Source organism: Scyliorhinus torazame, chromosome 12 (genome assembly GCF_047496885.1).
Source record: "Scyliorhinus torazame isolate Kashiwa2021f chromosome 12, sScyTor2.1, whole genome shotgun sequence".
NCBI classification, from domain to species: domain Eukaryota; kingdom Metazoa; phylum Chordata; class Chondrichthyes; order Carcharhiniformes; family Scyliorhinidae; genus Scyliorhinus; species Scyliorhinus torazame.
Window position 1 is genome coordinate 221,492,559 of NC_092718.1, and position 21,454 is coordinate 221,514,012.

Sequence of the window (21,454 nt, forward strand, 5' to 3'; positions counted from 1 at the left end):
GGATTGACAGGGGTGTATGGGGTTGGTGGGGGTGTGGATTGACGGGGGTGTATGGGGTTGGTGGGGGTGTGGGATTGACGGGGGTGTATGGGGTTGGTGGGGGTGTGGGATTGACGGGGGTGTATGGGGTTGGTGGGGGTGTGGGATTGACGGGGGGGTATGGGGTTGGTGGGGGTGTGGGATTGACGGGGGGGTATGGGGTTGGTGGGGGTGTGGGATTGACGGGGGGGTATGGGGTTGGTGGGGGTGTGGGATTGACGGGGGTGTATGGGGTTGGTGGGGGTGTGGGATTGACAGGGGGTATGGGGTTGGTGGGGGTGTGGTGTGGGGGTTAATGGGGGTGTGGGATTGACGGGGGTGTATGGGGTTGGTGGGGGTGTGGGATTGACGGGGGTGTATGGGGTTGGTGGGGGTGTGGGATTGACAGGGGGGTATGGGGTTGGTGGGGGTGTGGGATTGACGGGGGTGTATGGGGTTGGTGGGGGTGTGGGATTGACGGGGGTGTATGGGGTTGGTGGGGGTGTGGGATTGACAGGGGTGTATGGGGTTGGTGGGGGTGTGGGATTGACGGGGGTGTATGGGGTTGGTGGGGGTGTGGGATTGACGGGGGTGTATGGGGGTTGGTGGGGGTGTGGGATTGACGGGGGTGTATGGGGTTGGTGGGGGTGTGGGATTGACGGGGGGGTATGGGGTTGGTGGGGGTGTGGGATTGACGGGGGGGTATGGGGTTGGTGGGGGTGTGGGATTGACGGGGGGGTATGGGGTTGGTGGGGGTGTGGGATTGACGGGGGTGTATGGGGTTGGTGGGGGTGTGGGATTGACGGGGGTGTATGGGGTTGGTGGGGGTGTGGGATTGACGGGGGTGTATGGGGTTGGTGGGGGTGTGGGATTGACAGGGGGGTATGGGGTTGGTGGGGGTGTGGGATTGACGGGGCGGTATGGGGTTAATGGGGGTGTGGGATTGACGGGGAGGGGTGGGATTGACGGGGAGTATGGGGTTGGTGGGGGTGTGGTGTGGGGGTTAATGGGGGTGTGGGATTGACGGGGGTGTATGGGGTTGGTGGGGGTGTGGGATTGACAGGGGGGTATGGGGTTGGTGGGGGTGTGGTGTGGGGGTTAATGGGGGTGTGGGATTGACGGGGGTGTATGGGGTTGGTGGGGGTGTGGGATTGACGGGGGTGTATGGGGTTGGTGGGGGTGTGGGATTGACAGGGGGGTATGGGGTTGGTGGGGGTGTGGGATTGACGGGGGTGTATGGGGTTGGTGGGGGTGTGGGATTGACAGGGGTGTATGGGGTTGGTGGGGGTGTGGGATTGACGGGGGTGTATGGGGTTGGTGGGGGTGTGGGATTGACGGGGGGGTATGGGGTTGGTGGGGGTGTGGGATTGACGGGGGTGTATGGGGTTGGTGGGGGTGTGGGATTGACGGGGGTGTATGGGGTTGGTGGGGGTGTGGGATTGACGGGGGTGTATGGGGTTGGTGGGGGTGTGGGATTGACGGGGGTGTATGGGGTTGGTGGGGTGTGGGATTGACGGGGGGGTATGGGGTTGGTGGGGGTGTGGGATTGACGGGGGGGTATGGGGTTGGTGGGGGTGTGGGATTGACGGGGGTGTATGGGGTTGGTGGGGGTGTGGGATTGACGGGGGTGTATGGGGTTGGTGGGGGTGTGGGATTGACAGGGGGGTATGGGGTTGGTGGGGGTGTGGGATTGACGGGGGGGTATGGGGTTAATGGGGGTGTGGGATTGACGGGGGAGGGGTGGGATTGACGGGGGGTATGGGGTTGGTGGGGGTGTGGTGTGGGGGTTAATGGGGGTGTGGGATTGACGGGGGTGTATGGGGTTGGTGGGGGTGTGGGATTGACGGGGGTGTATGGGGTTGGTGGGGGTGTGGGATTGACGGGGGGGTATGGGGTTGGTGGGGGTGTGGTGTGGGGGTTAATGGGGGTGTGGGATTGACGGGGGTGTATGGGGTTGGTGGGGGTGTGGGATTGACGGGGGTGTATGGGGTTGGTGGGGGTGTGGGATTGACGGGGGGTATGGGGTTGGTGGGGGTATGGTGTGGGGGTTAATGGGGGTGTGGGATTGACGGGGGTGTATGGGGTTGGTGGGGGTGTGGGATTGACGGGGGTGTATGGGGTTGGTGGGGGTGTGGGATTGACGGGGGTGTATGGTGTATGGGGTTGGTGGGGGTGTGGGATTGACAGGGGGGTATGGGGGTTGGTGGGGGTGTGGTGTGGGGGTTAATGGGGGTGTGGGATTGACGGGGGTGTATGGGGTTGGTGGGGGTGTGGGATTGACGGGGGTGTATGGGGTTGGTGGGGGTGTGGGATTGACGGGGGTGTATGGGGTTGGTGGGGGTGTGGGATTGACGGGGGGTATGGGGTTGGTGGGGGTATGGTGTGGGGGTTAATGGGGGTGTGGGATTGACGGGGGTGTATGGGGTTGGTGGGGGTGTGGGATTGACGGGGGTGTATGGGGTTGGTGGGGGTGTGGGATTGACGGGGGTGTATGGTGTATGGGGTTGGTGGGGGTGTGGGATTGACAGGGGGGTATGGGGTTGGTGGGGGTGTGGTGTGGGGGTTAATGGGGGTGTGGGATTGACGGGGGTGTATGGGGTTGGTGGGGGTGTGGGATTGACGGGGGTGTATGGGGTTGGTGGGGGTGTGGGATTGACGGGGGTGTATGGGGTTGGTGGGGGTGTGGGATTGACGGGGGTGTATGGGGTTGGTGGGGGTGTGGTATTGACGGGGGTGTATGGGGTTGGTGGGGGTGTGGGATTGACGGGGGTGTATGGGGTTGGTGGGGGTGTGGGATTGACGGGGGTGTATGGGGTTGGTGGGGGTGTGGGATTGACGGGGGTGTATGGGGTTGGTGGGGGTGTGGGATTGACGGGGGTGTATGGTGTATGGGGTTGGTGGGGGTGTGGGATTGACAGGGGGGTATGGGGTTGGTGGGGGTGTGGGATTGACAAGGGGGTATGGGGTTAATGGGGGTGTGGGATTGACGGGGGAGGGGTGGGATTGACGGGGGGTATGGGGTTGGTGGGGGTGTGGTGTGGGGGTTAATGGGGGTGTGGGATTGACGGGGGTGTAGTGATGTGGGGATTAGGGGGAGTGGGGGGGGGGTATGGATGGACGAAGGAGTGGGATTGACGCGGAGGGGGGTGGTTGTGTGGCGTCAGTACGAATGTGAGGACAGGGGTGTGTGGGATTGACGGGGTGTGGTTGTGTGGGGGGAAGGTGTGGGGGGTTAGGGGTGGGTTTGCTATCACCACGTCACACATCAGGATGTATTCAGAGCTGTCATCACCCGGTCAATGGGCTACTTGCGTGTGAGAGTTTAATACCAGAATGGGTAAGACGCCAGCACTGGAGTACAGGGGCACAGTGAGAATGTTACTGGATTAAAATCTAGAAGCTGAACTAATGATTGCGACAGGTCAAATCCGACCACTGCAGCTGTACAATTTGAAATTCAATTCAACAAATCTGCACGAAAAGCCTTGTACAAACAAAACGTGAATCCTGTGAATGGATTTTTTGTTTAATCCTCCCTTCTCGCCTTTCAAACTCTTTCACGTCCAATCAATTAACTTGAATCCTGTAGTGGTAGCTATGCGGGAGCCATTTTGTGTAGAGCAAGATCCCACAAGCAACGTGGAGCTGAATGTGGGTTTCCGGGTAAGTGGGGCATGTTGGCCCGGACATAAAGAATAATTGGAACATCTGTTAATCACATCAGTTTTATATCAATAACCAGAAACTCTCAGGAAGGAATAGGGTGGGTTTTTCAAAGTCAGATTTATTGAAATTACTTAAATCACGAGAAATGGATACGTCTCAGAGGATACACTGATTGGACACGAGCAAATCAATAGATTGAGGGTGAACTGAACACTCTTTATTTGCCCCGTGTTGGAGAATTGGTTTATTTTGTTGTGTTGAGCTGCTTAAACTGTGAGGGCCGATTCTGGACTCAGTCACAATGTGACAATAGCTACAGACGAGCTAACAGAATTGGAATGTTGGGCGGTGATCAATCCCAACCGAGACACCTTGTTAAACTTCATTCAGCACTGAGCAATAACTTACATTTATATAGCGCCTTTGACATGGTAAAACATTCCGTCGCAGTTCACAAACAAAACCTGACGGCAAGCTACGTAAGGAAATGATAGCCCCTTAGCTTGGTCAGAGAGCGCGGTTTTAACAAGTGTCGCAGAGCGGGAGAGAGAGAGAGAGATGGAGAGGTTTAGGGAGGGAATTTCAGCACCGAGGGCTCGCGAACAGGAAGCACGGTCACCGATGGTGGAGCGGTGGAAGTCAACGATGCTCGAGAGTCCAAAAGTGGAAGAGCAGCGAGATCGCAGAGCATGTGTAGGGCTGGAGGAGGTTAGAGAGATCATAAGACCATAAGACATAGGAGCAGAATTAGGCCACTCGGCCCATCGAATCTGCTCCGCCATTCAATCATGGCTGATATTTCCTCATCCCCATTCGGGAGGGTCAAGGCCATGGAGGAATTTGAAGACAAGTAATACATCTAGAGGGTACAGCAATCACAGATACATTCATCTTTTAATCAGCGCACTCATATTTCTGGACATTATATTGGTGTTTTTCTCACACATCACGCTCAGTCCTATCCCATTCCTCTGGAATTCGAGTTTGTGCCTTTCACCGATCAAGTCGCTCAATTTTCTCCGTTTGTCACTTCAATGGCCTCCAACTTCCACAAGACATGGTGATGCAGGCCCCCAGTCTATTTATGGGTGGCATGGGTGGTGTTAGCCCACTCCGGGAAGGTGCTGAGGTCGAACATTGCATGACCCCAGGTGTTGATGGCGATAGTAACAGTGATCACTCCGATTACATTGAGTAAACATCCAGCCTTGGCCTGTGGAATGATAGAACATAGATTCAGTCAAACTGGAGTAAAGTCTGCCCTCTGAAAGCTGGGGGTCGAGCAGATACACTCCTGATATTGGGAAGCATTGAGGTGGCTGGTATCCGTCCGAGCCCTGGAGCCCAATTAGAACAAAGAACAAAGAAAAGTACAGCACAGGAACAGGCCCTTCGGCCCTCCAAGCCCATGCTGCCCGTCTAAACTAAAATCTTCTACACTTCCTGGGTCCGTATCCCTCTATTCCCATCCTATTCATGTATTGGTCAAGATGCCCCTTAAACGTCACTATCGTCCCTGCTTCCACCACCTCTTCCGGCAGCGAGTTCCAGGCACCCACTACCCTCTGTGTAAAAAAACCTGCCTCGTACATCTCCTCTAAACCTTGGATATCTGAAGTAAACGGCAAAGGGGGGGGGTCCAAAGAGTTCATAACAAAGACGTTTATTCAGCATAACAGCAGTGTTTACACAGGTACCGGTTACACATCGCGGGGTCCTCCCTCCTTCCTGTTGACCTGTTATACTCTCGCTGGGTAACTCACCTCCCCACATCAGCACTAGGGAACCATCACCTGCAGCTGGATCGTCCCATGCCGGTTTAGAACCCCCCCCGCAGTCCGAAAACTCACAAAAACAACCACGGAGAAGAGGCCAAACAAAGATTGAGGAGAACAAAGAGGAGAAAAAACGGTACGATAAAATCGCGATGGTCAGACGACAACAAAAGAGCGTTCTCGGGCCCAACAAGGTGCCACAAAAACAGAGGGAACAGGAGGGACCGCTGCCCATCCCGCCAAGCATTACAATCGGGCCCAACACCCCCATTAACCACACAACAGGCGAAGCCGCTCACAGCTGAGATTGGGGGCGGTGGCCATCATAGGGTCTGACCCATCGACCAATGGCCTTACCAGCACCGCGTAACTTTCAGCCACAAGGGGACCAGGTTTGGAGCGGGGGGGGGAGAGGGGGGCGGAATCATCAGGCAACGCCCAAAACTACACCCCATATACCCCAAAAACACTCGCTTCAGCGTACAAAAAAAATCCGGTACATCACACAAAAGAAATACAGGGTCCACACACCCCAAACAGTGTCTGCAGCCGTGCAACAGCATCAATAACCATGTACAACACCGCTGTAATCCATCTCGTAGTCCCAACCATCATGGAACAGTCTTTCAAAATTAACGCCGACTCACAAACCCTAATGACAGTCCAAAAGGACGGCGGGCAACTCCATGAAGGACTCCCCAGTGACCCATTCTGCCACAGCCAGCCGGCATCGCAAAAAGGAAAACGGACTCATAACCCAATCAGCACTAGCAAACAATTATCTCCAGCTGGCTGAACCCCATACAGGGACATCGCAGACACACAAGAACAGAAGGAGGCCATTCAGCCCCTCAATACGTTTCACAGAAACAGGAGGAGGCCTATCAGCAGGGCCGGGGACAGGGGCCTGTTGCATCGGGGGGCTCCAGGCTCTACCTGCATTTACTTTTGCCTTCACTAGCAGCACTGGGCGGCGCAGTGGCACAGTGGTTAGCACTGTTGCTTCACAGCGCCATGGCCCCGGGTTCGATTCCCGGCTGGGTCACTGTCCGAGCGGAGTCTGCACGTTCTCCCCGTGTCTGCGTGGGTTTCCTCCGGGGGCTCCGGTTTCCTCCCACAAGTCCCGAAAGACGTGCTGTTAGGTGAATTGGACATTCTGAATTCTCCCTCTGTGTACCCAAACAGGCGGCAGAGTGTGGCGACTAGGTTATTCTCTAAGTCTGAATAAAGATTGTAGACTTCCAGTTAACACAAATACTTTATTCAGTGGGTTTGTTCTGTCTCCAGAGCTCAACCAGACGTAATACAGTCAAGAGGCAAAACAAGAGAAGCTAAGGTAAGCTGCCTATGCTGAGCTGTCTCTGTGCGCTGCTGCTCACTAGCCCTGTGCTTCTAAAAGAGGCGGATCCTCCCTTGGGTTGGCCCCTTTATACCCGCCTCTAGTGCTGCCCTCTAGTGATGCTGTGGCTGTTACAGTAGTCCCTGGTGCATGTGCAGATGTACAGATCACTACATCCCCCCCTTTTATTTGACATGTTTTCTGTGCTGATCTCAAGAAAACTGTACCTAACAGATGGTGAAATGGGAATATGCATATTTGTACACTTTTGTGAAATAATAATGGCCGTACAGAGCCAAATAACTCTTTTATGAGAAATGTCCTTTATTGTCTTGTTTTTGTTTTGCATTTTCTTTATAAATCTAGTTGGTCGGGTGCCTTGCGGCTTCTGCTGGAGCGTCTTAGCGGTTGGAATAGTGATGATGGTTTGATGTCGTCGAGAGTGTTGTCTGGCGTTGTGTGGTGAGGGATGTCCTGTTGACGAATGGACTCGTTCAGGTCCAGTGTAGGAAATACCGGTGTTTGGGGTTGAATCTTTAATAGATCCCGGCGGTTGCGCCGAAAGAATATTCCCGCTGCCGACTTGACAATGTAGGACCGCGGTGCTGCCTGCCTGATCACCGTGGCTGGGTCAGACCATCCTCCTTCTGGGTCCCGGAGTCTGATGGTGTCACCTATTGTCAGTGGCTTGAGTGGGATCGCGTATTGATCGTAGTCTCGTTTTTGTTTGGAGCATAGTGCCCGCATGTCGTCGGGAACCGGTGCGTTGCCGGGGTCTCGGAACTGCATTGCCAGTCGGGTTGTCTGGATGTTTCTGCCAAAGAGCATTTGTGCTGGCGACAGTCCTGAGCTCAATGGGGCTGCTCGGTACAATAACAGAGCTAGGTTAATGTCGGAGCGTGAATCGGTTGCGAGGCAAAGGCCAGGACCTCGGCCTCTCACCCCCCGGGGCTCCCGGGTCTTCCGGCACACCCAAGATCATTACCTCTGGACTCGGCACCACTCTCACCTTTAATATTTCTGACATGACGTCAGAAAAGCCCTGCCAGAAACACCCTCAGCCTCAGACATGCCCAAAACATACGGACATGGTTCCGAGGACCTCCCGCACAGCGCCCACACCTTATCCTCCACCTCCTCATAGATACTGCTCATACGGGCCACAGTCTTGTGTGCCCTATGGACCACCTTCAATTGGATCAGCCTAAGCCTGGCGCACAATGAGGACATTAACTCTCCTCAGGGCCTCCTCCCATAACCCGGCCTCCAACTCTCCTTCCAGCTCTTCCCACTTTCTCTTCACCTCTCCTATCGGGGCTCCCTCCCACTCCTATCAGCTCCTTGCATATCTCTGATACCTTCCCCTCTCCTACTCCTGTTCTTGACACCACCTTATCCTGGAGCTCCTGGAGCGGCAGGTGCGGGAAGGTCGAAACCTGCCTCCGCGCCACGACCACTGGCCCTATGTTATCCTGATCTTGAAGCTCGTCACGAGGGGTTGGAGGTGACCAAACGGGTCGAGTCACCCCCCCTACTCTCAGCCGGGGCCGAGGCTGTGGACCACTGGGGCAGGGTCATGGTGGAAGTGAAGGTGCTTCATTCATTGGAATCCTGGAGAGATCCTGAGGAGAGTTCACTGATCCTGTCTTGGAGTCGGCCTTCCCGAGCAACATCGATAGTGTCATTATCCTGCAATCCTTCTATAATCCTGGACGTTACTCCTTGTGATTACATTGTTGATTATTTTTTGTTGCCTTTTCTTCTTGTTATGGGCGAGGCGTTTTCAGAACCTCAAAATGTATCATGGAGTTCAACCAACCTCCCCCTTTAATGTATTTGTTTTAAACATCCATGTCCTAACGGTACTCTCACATGACATCCTGCAAGGATGTACGAGACGGGAGCACGAGGACGAGTCACCTGTTACCAGCAAATATCACATGGAGTCCGTTATGTGAAATGTGGTCTGGTCACAGTTTTACTCCTTTCGTTTATTATGTGTTGTAATCCTGGTGATTATGGGGAAGGAGTGTTGCTTTGGACACCCCTTACCTCATTTATAATAAGAAGTCTTACAACACCAGGTTAAAGTCCAACAGGTTTGTTTCGATGTCACTAGCTTTCGGAGCGCGGCTCCTTCCTCAGGTGAATGAAGAGGTATTTATAATGAAGGTGAGTGGAGCCACGGCAGGGCGATGTGGAGTTGGGGTTAAAGTCCTCACTGAGATTGAGGCTCGGCTCCAGTTAGAGACAACCGCATCGGGCTTTATTTAGTTTTTGGTTATTTGGAATATAAGAATCTGTGCTGGTCTCCATCGATGTCCCCGGGCAGATTATATATCCTGGGGAGGTCTGGGTTCCTTCTGCCTTTCCCTCGAGGCCGGTGTGGATTTTGTGTGTCTTTTTTTTCTGTAGAGTTATTGGAACATTGAGCGGCGGCGCACGCTGAGGTGGGTTTGGTTAATCCTTGACTGGTTTGTTGAAGAGAGAGACTGATTGCGAAGCCTCTACATTGTTTGGGGCCCTTTCCTGGTGTCGGGGTAGGTTTGATGGGGGGAGTTAGGCCCCCTCCTCAAGTGGTCTTACCTGGGGGTTTGCGGAGTGTCCCACTCATTGTGGTTGGGTGAGCCAGGGGATGTCTGAAATACAGAAAGAAAGACAGTGGGGTGGAACTGTTCTGGGCCAGTACAGAGGTGATGGGCCAAATGGTCTCCTCCTGCCATGTAAATGTCTCTCGATGCCCATTGAGCCGTTTGGCTGAACACAATTGAAAGTTTGTTTCTGTGATTAGAGACGTGCAGGAGTTCGGAGCAAATTATACAATATTACACAGCGGCTTCAAGGTATAAAAGCAGCAAATGTTTCCAGAGCAAAACCTCCAAACTTTCCTCTCTATGTACTTGGAAGAACAATAGAACGCAGAGCAGCAATAGGCCATTCGGCCCCTTAAGTCTGCACCGCCATTCCATTAGATCGTAGCTGACCAGATTGTGGCCAAAACTCCACTTCCCCCCCCCCCCCCCCCCAATAACCCTCGAGTCCATTCTCAGTCAATAACACTTACCATGTCGGAGACCTTGAGGTGACCAAAGGAGAACACAATGGCATTGGGGGGAGTGGCAACAGGCAGCATGAAGGCAAAGGAGGTGCTTAAAGTGGTTGGAATCATCACGTACAGAGGATTCATGTGGATTGAGGTAGCCTGGATCAGAAAGGAAAAGAAAAACAAGTTAGCAAGAGGGGATGACATCTCCGATCTGTTTTGATTGGCTGGGATTAGAAATGTTGCTGAATGTAGCACAATTTAACCCAAGTTACATCGGGGTAATTATTGAACGGTGGGAGTTAATGGTTAACTCGCAATTTATTACAATTGCTCTCGGGCGGGTGTAAGAGATGCCGCAAGTGTTTCACTATGAAGAGGAGCAGGGCAGTAAATCCCGGTGTCTCGGCCAACATTCAACCCATGTCAGGGGAGAAACCGATGAGCTGGTCATTTACGGTGTTTCTGGGAGCTTGCTGTGCGCAAATTGGCGTTTCTTACATCATACACCACACACACATTTCAAAAGTATTTCATTGGCTAAGAACATCCTGAGGTCATGAAGGAGCTTTTGAAATACAATCTTTCAATCTTGTATTCCTGCAGCACCTTATTCAGAGTCTGGGCAACAATGGGCTAGAGACATGGGACTGGATTCTCCCTTTGGGAGACTGAGTCACCACGAGGGCGTGAAAACGGTGGTCTTTTCAACCAGGAAAACTGGCGCAAAACAGCCACTGATTCCCCGTCTTGCTGGGGGCTAGCAGGGAGGCAGCGTAGAGCTCGCAGCTCTCGCTGCCGATATGGCCCTGACCATTTCCAGTTCCATGGCCGCCCCGTGCTTCATGGCGGACTCAGCCCGCGGACCCAGACTGCAAAAGTAGTGCCCCCCTTCGGCCGCACACGTGCCCCCGACCACCTGCCCATATTGCCCCCAGCCCCGAATGAAGCCCCCGCCCCCCTGCCCGCCGGTCGGCCCTCCCCCGACTGTGGCGCCGCCGGACTGAGTCTGCAGCCCCCACGCGAGGATCCCGGTCGGTGTGAGCACACGTAACCCACGCCGTCAGGAACTCGGCTGGTCCGGGACGGAGCATCGCGGGGTGGGCCGTGGATACTTGGCGTGGCGTAATCGTAGAGTTCGCCGATTTTCAGGGGGGGGGGGTGAATACGAAAACCGGCGCCCCCCCCCCCCCCCCCCCCCCCCCCCCCCCCCCGATATTGGCGTCGAAACGGATTCCCCGCCCCGTCGCCGAACCCGATTTCAGTGTCGGGAGTGGAGAATCCAGCCCTCGGGGTTTTACAGCATGGAAAGAGGCCCTTCCGCCCATTGCGTTCATGCCAACCATCTTAGCTAGTCTGAGGAACGATGGGCTGCTTGGGGGTGCACTGACTGTCCTTACGGAGGGAACCACAGCAGCTATTTTAGGTAAAAGTTCCCCCAAATGGGTGAATTCTCCACTTCATTTGGTTGGTGGAGTTTCCGATTCAGGGAGGAATTGTGGTCGGGTCACAAACCAAAAGCTTCCCCTCCCTTTAGAGGGATCCGGTTGTATCTTTCAGTAGATTGCTAGTCGGGGTGGGGGGGGGGGGGGTTAACAGCCAGCTGGCATGGTGCATATAGGCACCAACGATATAGGTACAAAACGGGACGAGGTCCTACAAGCTGAATTCAGGGAGTTAGGAGTTAAACTAAAAAGTAGGACCTCAAAGGTAGTAATCTCAGGATTGCTACCAGTGCCACGAGCTAGTCAGAGTAGGAATGTCAGGATAGAGAGGATGAATGCGTGGCTCGAGAGATTGTGCAAGAGGGAGGGATTCAAATTCCTGGGGCATTGGAACCTGTTCTGGGGGAGGTGGGACCAGTACAAACCAGACGGTCTGCACCTGGGCAGGACCGATGTCCTAGGGGGGGGTTTGCTACAGCTGTTGGGGAGAGTTTAAACTAATGTGGCAGGGGGATGGGAACCGATGCAGGAAGTTGGAAGGTAGTGAAACAGGGACAGAAATAAAAGGCAGTATGGGGGAAAGTGTAAGGCAGAGAAGCCATAGTCAAAAATCAAAAAGGGCGACAGTACAAGGTACAGTGACTGAGGGGAGCTCAGTGAATAGGACCAGGAATACTAAAAGAAATAAAACGGGAAGTAAAAACATTAATGGTAAGCGACGCGGCAGGTTGTTACATGAAGAAATGGGTTCAACGACAAGGAAAATTAGGAGAAAGGTTAAGAGGAAATATAACTTAGGAGAGGTTACTGATCGAGGTGTTAAGATTCAGAACAGAGGTAAAAAAGCCAAGGTAAGTGTACTTTACCTGAATGCTCGTAGTATTCGGAACAAGGTAAATGAGTTGATGGCGCAAATCATCGTGAATGACTATGATTTAGTGGCCATTACTGAAACATGGTTAAAGGATGGTCACAACTGGGAGTTAAATATCCGAGGGTATCAAACTTTTCGGAAGAACAGAGTGGATGGTAAGGGAGGTGGTGTAGCTCTGTTATTTAAGGATGACATCCGGGCAACAGTAAGGGATGACATCGGTGCTATGGAGGATAAGGTTGAATCCATTTGGGTGGAAATCAGGAATAGTAAGGCGAAAAAGTCACTGATAGGAGTAGTCTACAGGCCACCAAATAGTAACATTATGGTGGGGCAGGCAATAAACAAAGAAATAACTGATGCATGTAGAAATGGTACAAAGAACAAAGAAATGTACAGCACAGGAACAGGCCCTTCGGCCCTCCACGCCCGTGCCGACCATGCTGCCCGACTAAACTACAATCTTCTACACTTCCTGGGTCCGTATCCTTCTATTCCCATCCTATTCATATATTAGTCAAGATGCCCCTTAAATGTCCCTATCGTCCCTGCTTCCACCACCTCCTCCGGTAGAGAGTTCCAGGCACCCACTACCCTCTGCGTAAAAAACTTGCCTCGTACATCTACTCTAAACCTTGCCCCTCTCACCTTAAACCTATGCCCCCTAGTAATTGACCCCTCTACCCTGGGGAAAAGCCTCTGACTATCCACTCTGTCTATGCCCCTCATAATTTTGTACACCTCTATCAGGTCGCCCCTCAACCTCCTTCGTTCCAGTGAGAACAAACCGAGTTTATTCAACCGTTTCTCATAGCTAATGCTGCAGTTATCATGGGGGATTTTAATCTACATGTCGATTGGTTTAACCAGGTCGGTCAGGGCAGCCTTGAGGAGGAATTTATAGAATGTATCCGCGATATTTTCCTAGAATTAGTATGTAATGGAACCTACGAGGGAACAAGCGGTCCTAGACCTGGTCCTGTGTAATGAGACAGGATTGATTCAGGATCTCATAGTTAGGGATCCTCTCGGAAGGAGCGATCACAATATGGTGGAATTTAAAATACAGATGGAGGGTGAGAAGGTAACATCAAACACTAGTGTTTTGTGCTTAAGCAAAGGAGATTACAATGGGGTGAGAGAAGAACTAGCTAAGGTAGACTGGGAGCAAAGACTTTATGGTGAAACAGTTGAGGAACAGTGGAGAACCTTCCAAGCGATTTTTCACAATGCTCAGCAAAGGTTTAGACCAACAAAAAGGAAGGACGGTAGAAAGAGGGAAAATCGACTGTGGATATCTAAGGAAATAAGGGAGAGTATCAAATTGAAGGAAAAAGCATACAAATTAGCAAAGATTAGTGGGAGACTAGAGGACTGGGAAATCTTTAGGGGGCAACAGAAAGCTACTAAAAAAGCTATAAAGAAGAGTAAGATAGATTATGAGAGTAAACTTGCTCAGAATATAAAAACAGATAGTAAAAGTTTCTACAAATATATAAAACAAAAAAGAGTGGCTAAGGTAAATCCTTTAGAGGATGAGAAGGGAGATTTAATAATGGGAGATGAGGAAATGGCTGAGGAACTGAACAGGCTTTTTGGGTCGGTCTTCATAGTGGAAGACACAAATAACATGCCAGTGACTGATGGAAATGAGACTATGACAGGTGAGGACCTTGAGAGGATTGTTATCACCAAGGAGGTAGTGATGGGCAAGCTAATTGGGCTAAAGGTAGACAAGTCTCCTGGCCCTGATGGAATGCATCCCAGAGTGCTAAAAGAGATGGCTAGGGAAATTGCAAATGCACTAGTGATAATTTAGCAAAATTCACTAGACTCTGGGGTGGTCCCGGCGGATTGGAAATTAGCAAACGTGACACCACTGTTTAAAAAAGGAGGTAGGCAGAAAGCGGGTAATTATAGGCCAGTGAGCTTAACTTCGGTAGTAGGGAAGATGCTGGAATCTATCAAGGAGGAAATAGTGAGGCATCTGGATGGAAATTGTCCCATTGGGCAGGCGCAGCATGGGTTCATAAAGGGCAGGTCGTGCCGAACTAATTTAGTGGAATTTTTTGAGGACATTAACAGTGCGGTAGATAACGGGGAGCCAATGGATGTGGTATATCTGGATTTCCAGAAAGCCTTTGACAAGGTGCCCCACAAAAGGTTGTTGCATAAGATAAAGATGCATGGCATTAAGGGGAAAGTAGTAGCATGGATAGAGGATTGGTTAATTAATAGAACGCAAAGAGTGGGGATTAATGGGTGTTTCTCTGGTTGGCAATCAGTAGCTAGTGGTGTCCCTCAGGGATCAGTGTTGGGCCCACAACTGTTCACAATTTACATAGATGATTTGGAGTTGGGGACCAAGGGCAATGTGTCCAAGTTTGCAGACGACACTAAGATAAGTGGTAAAGCAAAAAGTGCAGAGATACTGGAAATCTGCAGAGGGATTTGGATAGGCTAAGTGAATGGGCTAGGGTCTGGCAGATGGAATACAATGTTGACAAATGTGAGGTTATCCATTTTGGTAGGAATAACAGCAAAAGGGATTATTATTTAAATGATAAAATATTAAAACATGCTGCTGTGCAGAGAGACCTGGATGTGCTAGTGCATGAGTCGCAAAAAGTTGGTTTACAGGTGCAACAGGTGATTAAGAAGGCAAATGGAATTTTGTCCTTCATTGCTAGAGGGATGGAGTTTAAGACTAGGGAGGTTAAGCTGCAATTGTATAAGGTGTTAGTGAGGCCACACCTGGAGTATTGTGTTCAGTTTTGGTCTCCTTACTTGAGAAAGGACGTACTGGCACTGGAGGGTGTGCAGAGGAGATTCACTAGGTTAATCCCAGAGCTGAAGGGGTTGGATTACGAGGAGAGGTTGAGTAGACTGGGACTGCACTCGTTGGAATTTAGAAGGATGAGGGGGGATCTTATAGAAACATATAAGATTATGAAGGGAATAGATAGGATAGATGCGGGCAGGTTGTTTCCACTGGCGGGTGAAAGCAGAACTAGGGGGCATAGCCTCAAAATAAGGGGAAGTAGATTTAGGACTGAGTTTAGGAGGAACTTCTTCACCTAAAGGGTTGTGAATCTATGGAATTCCTTGCCCAGTGAAGCAGTAGAGGCTCCTTCATTAAATGTTTTTAAGATAAAGATAGATCGTGTTTTGAAGAATAAAGGGATTAAGGGTTATGGTGTTCGGGTCGGAAAGTGGAGCTGAGTCCACAAAAGATCAGCCAGGAATCATTGAATGGTGGAGCAGGCTCGAGGGGCCAGATGGCCGACTCCTGCTCCTAGTTCTTATGTTCATCCAAAGCGGGAGATTTAAGATTATGTTCAGATTTAAATTAAGGATTTCTTCTTCCAAAAGGCTAATTCTCAGGATGTGGGGGTCGCTGGCCAGGCCCGTATTTATTAACCATCCCTAATTGCCCTCGAGATGGTGCTGGTGAGCTGCCTTCTTGGACCACTGCAGTCCATGTGGATTTTGACAAAAATGAGCTGCCTTCCTAACAGCACAGTGGGTGTACCTACACCACATGGGCTGCTGCAGTTCAAGAACACAGCTGACCACCACCTTCTCGAGGGCAATTAGGGATAGGCATCGAATGATGGCCAAAAACAAAAAGAACAGTTGGATCAGAAGTTTGATTTGTGCTTCAGGTGGATTTAGTTGAAATGAGGCCAATTGGCCCATTCGATCCTCCCCTTCCAGAAAAGCAACCCCACCTCTTCAATATCCACTTGAAGAGACTGATGGGTCCTTCTCCAAAGGACGGCTGGTCTGGCGATGCAGCACTCACTCCCTCGGTACACTGGAGTCTGCGTTACGAGCTCCAGCTCCGGTGTGGAACTCAAACCCACAACTTGGGTGACCCCAAATAACAGGAAACTCCCACCCCGCCCTCCCCCCATTCCACCCTCAATAACACACAGCAACATGAAGAAGGCAAAGACGTACCATTGAAGCCAGGATAGGGAGGAAGAGTGTGGATGTAGCTACGTTGCTGGTACACTCTGTGAAGATTGCAATCACCAAACACAGGATAACCACAATGCCCCATTGTGGGATACTCCGTAGTGGCAGTAACTGAAGGCCCAGCCATCGGGATAGACCGGACACCTGGAAAGAAAAGTGGGAAGGTTTTATCCCTGACAGTATTTCTGTTCTTGTCCAGTCCCGAACAGTGATGACCCTGAACCATTTACACGGCGAGTTGTTGAGCGCGATTCTCTGGCCTCCCAACCGGGTGCCGTTCACTGGCGATTCTCTGCTCCCACCATGGTCACTGAAGCCCCCCCGCCCCCAGCCCCCAGGAACACCGCTGGGGCGGGGGGGGAGGGGGGGGGGTGGGGGGGCGCTACCGGCGGGAGCAGAGAATTAAATGAAAATGAAAAATGAAAATCGCTTATTGTCACAAGTAGGCTTCAAATGAAGTTACTGTGAAAAGCCCCTAGTCGCCACATTCCGGCGCCTGTTCGGGGAGGCTGGTGCGGGAATTGAACCGTGCTGCTGGCCTGCCTTGGTCTGCTTTCAAAGCCAGCGATTTAGCCCTGTGCTAAACCAGCCCTGAATGCGGAGATTCCGAGCCGTTGTGATCTGGAGGGAGCTGCCTGAAGGGGCGGCACAAGCTGAGTCAACGGGAACATCCCAAAGGGAAGTACTGGGGAAGAAAACAGTTGGAGGATTAGCAGGGAAGAGCAGACAGGGCTGGGATTAATTGGGCAGCTCTTTCAAAGGGCCAGCACAGGCACAGTGGGGCTGAATGGCCTGCTCCTGTATTGTGTGATTCTACACAACCAGACACGTCTTCATTCTGAGATCTTTCAGTTTTATCTCTCGGGGAAAAGTCCCAAAATGATCCGGATGAGACTCGATTGAACTGGTCTCTAATGTCATCAGTTCAGCCGCAGGCTTCTCTCTCTTCACTCCTGACTTTCTAGATTCCTGGCAGCGGACAGCTCGAATAGTCAGGGACTTACCTCACAGCCCTTAGCCAATGCAAATCCGCCACCCAGCAATAACACCACGCTCCAGGGCAGCTTATGTTGGACGGTGGTCCAGTTCAGGAGTTTCCTGATCTCTGTCGTTTCCCTAACTGGCCAGAGAGAAAGAATCTCATTAACATTCTCCTCCGACACAATCATTTCTACACAGCGATCGGCTCGAATGTATTTGACATCGGATTCTTAAGTTAGCAACAAAGATCCTGGTGATCAGGTTAAAGGGAGATGGATGGGGCACTGGGCAGGAGTATTTTCAAATGCAGAGCAGGATATCAGAGGAATGTCAACCACTTCCTGGCAGCTGGGAAAGACTGAAGCTAATTGGTGCAGTTTTAATCCACCCCCAAAGTACCAGAACACAGAAATGCCTGTAATTCATGCAGAATGGCCACACTGGTATCAGAGCTGTAACTCACCCCGTGCTGTACATGTCCTGGGAGTGTTTGATGGGGACTGTGTGGAGGGAGCTTTACTCTGTATCTAACCCCGTGCTGTACCTGTCCTGGGAGTGTTTGATGGGGACTGTGTGGAGGGAGCTTTACTCTGTATCTAACCCCGTGCTGTACCTGTCCTGGGAGTGTTTGATGGGGACAGTGTAGAGGGAGCTTTGCTCTGTATCTAACCCCGTGCTGTACCTGTCCTGGGAGTGTTTGATGGGGACAGTGTCGAGGGAGCTTTACTCTGTATCTAACCCCGTGCTGTACCTGTCCTGGGAGTGTTTGATGGGGACAGTGTAGAGCGAACTTTACTCTGTATCTAACCCTGTGCTGTACCTGTCCTGGGAGTGTTTGATGGGGACAGTGTAGAGCGAACTTTACTCTGTATCTAACCCTGTGCTGTACCTGTCCTGGGAGTGTTTGATGGAGACAGTGTAGAGGGAGCTTTACTCTGTATCTACCCCGTGCTGTACCTGTCCTGGGAGTGTTTGATGCGGACAGTGTAGAGGGAGCTTTACTCTGTATCTAACCCCGTGCTGTACCTGTCCTGGGAGTGTTTGATGAAAACAGTGTAGAGGGAGCTTTACTCTGTATCTAACCCCGTGCTGTACCTGTCCTGGGAGTGTTTGATGGGGACAGTGTAGAGGGAGCTTTACTCTGTATCTAACCCCGTGCTGTACCTGTCCTGGGAGTGTTTGATGGGGACAGTGTAGAGGGAGCTTTACTCTGTATCAAACCCCGTGCTGTACCTGTCCTGGGAGTGTTTGATGGGGACAGTGTAGAGGGAGCTTGACTCTGTATCTAACCCCGTGCTGTACCTGTCCTGGGAGTGTTTGATGGGGACAGTGTAGAGGGAGCTTTACTCTGTATCTAACCCCGTGCTGTACCTGTCCTGGGAGTGTTTGATGGGGACAGTGTAGAGGGAGCTTTGCTCTGTATCTAACCCCGTGCTGTACCTGTCCTGGGAGTGTTTGATGGGGACAGTGTCGAGGGAGCTTTACTCTGTATCTAACCCCGTGCTGTACCTGTCCTGGGAGTGTTTGATGGGGACAGTGTAGAGCGAACTTTACTCTGTATCTAACCCTGTGCTGTACCTGTCCTGGGAGTGTTTGATGGGGACAGTGTAGAGCGAACTTTACTCTGTATCTAACCCTGTGCTGTACCTGTCCTGGGAGTGTTTGATGGAGACAGTGTAGAGGGAGCTTTACTCTGTATCTACCCCGTGCTGTACCTGTCCTGGGAGTGTTTGATGCGGACAGTGTAGAGGGAGCTTTACTCTGTATCTAACCCCGTGCTGTACCTGTCCTGGGAGTGTTTGATGAAAACAGTGTAGAGGGAGCTTTACTCTGTATCTAACCCCGTGCTGTACCTGTCCTGGGAGTGTTTGGTGGGGACAGTGTAGAGGGAGCTTTACTCTGTATCTAACCCCGTGCTGTACCTGTCCTGGGAGTGTTTGATGGAGACAGTGTAGAGGGAGCTTTACTCTGTACCTAACCCCGTGCTGTACCTGTCCTGGGAGTGTTTGATGGGGACAGTGGAGAGGGAGATTTACTCTGTATCTAACCCCGTGCTGTACCTGTCCTGGGAGTGTTTGATGGGGACAGTGTAGAGGGAGCTTTACTCTGTATCAAACCCCGTGCTGTACCTGTCCTGGGAGTGTTTGATGGGGACAGTGTAGAGGGAGCTTGACTCTGTATCTAACCCCGTGCTGTACCTGTCCTGGGAGTGTTTGATGGGGACAGTGTAGAGGGAGCTTTACTCTGTATCTAACCCCGTGCTGTACCTGTCCTGGGAGTGTTTGATGGGGACAGTGTAGAGGGAGCTTTACCCTGTATCTAACCCCGAGCTGTACCTGTCCTGGGAGTGTTTGATGGGGATAGTGTAGAGGGAGCTTTACTCTGTATCTAACCCCGTGCTGTACCTGTCCTGGGAGTGTTTGATGGGGGCCGTGTAGAGGGAGCTTTACTCGGTATCTAACCCCGTGCTGTAACTGTCCTGGGAGTGTTTGATGGGGACAGTGTAGAGGGAGCTTTACTCGGTATCTAACCCCGTGCTGTACCTGTCCTGGGAGTGTTTGATGGGGGACAGTGTAGAAGGAGCTTTACTCTGTATCTAACCCCGTGCTGTACCTGTCCTGGGAGTGTTTGATGGGGACAGTGTAGAGGGAGCTTTACTCTGTATCTAACCCCGTGCTGTACCTGTCCTGGGAGTGTTTGATGGGGACAGTGTAGAGGGCGCTTTACTCCCTATCTCACCCCGTGCTGTACCTGTCCTGGAAACATACCTGACCCATTCTCCTTTGAGCTTTCCTTGTCCTGTTTCCAAGGTTTAAAGTTTGGTGCCTGTGATGGGACGATGAACATGAGGAAAGCGACGAAGAGGGCGACGGTGGCATCACTGACGTATCTGAGGCAAACAAGAGTTGGTTAGAGTGAAGTGTGGGCCTGGGACAGACACGCTCCCCCACCTTGGCTCCGTCACACTGCACCAAATTAAAACGGACCATCAGAACAGGAGGTGGCCATTCAGCCCCTTGAGTGCGACGTGTGATCTGACTCCGCAGAGGCACCTTTTCCTCGTGCCATTGACCGTTTTGGTGAACAGAAATCTGTTCATCTGAGATTTAGCATTGGATCGAACATCAGTTGCCATTTGTAAAAATCACAGGCAGGTTTGAGGGAGGGTGGAGGGTGGAGAATGGAGGGAGTGCGGAGGGAGGATGATGAGAGGGAAGGGGAGGATGGAGTGTTGTAGGGCTGAGGGTGAAAGGAGGGTGGGTGGAAAGAGGGGAAGAATGGAGGGAGGGCTGAGGGTGGTGGGAGTATTGTGGATGGTGGGTAGTTGGAGGGTGTTGCTGGGGCGTAAATGATGTCCTGGCAGAGTATTCAGACGTACATAATATAAAGAAGCAGAGTGTTCATGAAGGGGAAATCACACCCGACAAGTTTATTAAAACTTTGTGAGGTGGTAACAGCAGGATAGATAAAGGGGACAGGCAAATGAAATGTAAGCCTTTATTTCAAAGAGAATAGAGTATAAAAGTAGGGAAGTCCTACTAAAACTATACTAGGCACCAATTATACAACTCATACCAGTTATACTAGATATACTAGTTAGACCACACCTGCAATACTGTGAACAGTTTTGGTCTCCTTATCGAAGGAAAGACATACTGGCATTGGAGGCAGTCCAGAGAGGGTTCACTGGGTTAATCCTGGGTATGGGGGGACGTCCTTATGAGGAGAGGTTGAGAAAGTTGGGCCAGTACTGATTGGAGTTTAGAAGAATGAGAGGCGACCTTATTGAGACATATCGGATTCTCAGGGGGTTTGACAGGGTCGATGCTGAGAGACTGTTTCCTCTTGTGGGAGAGTCTGGGACCAGAGGACAGAATCTCAGAGTGAGGCCTCTTGTGGGAGAGTCTGGGACCAGAGGGCAGAATCCCAGAATGAGGCCTCTTGTGGGAGAGTCTGGGACCAGAGGACAGAATCTCAGAGTGAGGCCTCTTGTGAGAGAGTCTGGGACCAGAGGACAGAATCTCAGAGTGAGGCCTCTTGTGGGAGAGTCTGGGACCAGAGGGCAGAATCTCAGAATGAGGCCTCTTGTGGGAGAGTCTGGGACCAGAGGGCAGAATCTCAGAGTGAGGCCTCTTGTGGGAGAGTCTGGGACCAGAGGGCAGAATCTCAGAGTGAGGCCTCTTGTGGGAGAGTCTGGGACCAGAGGACAGAATCTCAGAATGAGGCCTCTTGTGGGAGAGTCTGGGACCAGAGGGCAGAATCTCAGAATGAGGCCTCTTGTGGGAGAGTCTGGGATCAGAGGGCAGAATCTCAGAGTGAGGCCTCTTGTGG

At 51.7% G+C, this 21,454-nt stretch overlaps 1 protein-coding gene across 2 annotated transcripts in view; it reads right to left on the bottom strand.

Moving 5' to 3' along the window:
- Positions 1 to 3,777: 3,777 nt before the first annotated feature.
- LOC140387010 (Na(+)/citrate cotransporter-like) overlaps positions 3,778 to 21,454 on the bottom strand; it is a 126,145-nt gene continuing 108,468 nt past the window's right edge. For both annotated transcript variants that reach the window (XM_072469983.1, XM_072469984.1), the window contains 5 exons: positions 19,891 to 20,012; positions 17,146 to 17,261; positions 16,124 to 16,285; positions 9,863 to 10,000; positions 3,778 to 4,897 (listed from right to left, as the gene is read on the bottom strand). In XM_072469983.1, the coding sequence (XP_072326084.1) occupies positions 4,763 to 4,897; positions 9,863 to 10,000; positions 16,124 to 16,285; positions 17,146 to 17,261; positions 19,891 to 20,012 (673 nt within the window). In that variant the 3' untranslated portion in view covers positions 3,778 to 4,762. The remainder of the gene's footprint in view (positions 4,898 to 9,862; positions 10,001 to 16,123; positions 16,286 to 17,145; positions 17,262 to 19,890; positions 20,013 to 21,454) is intronic.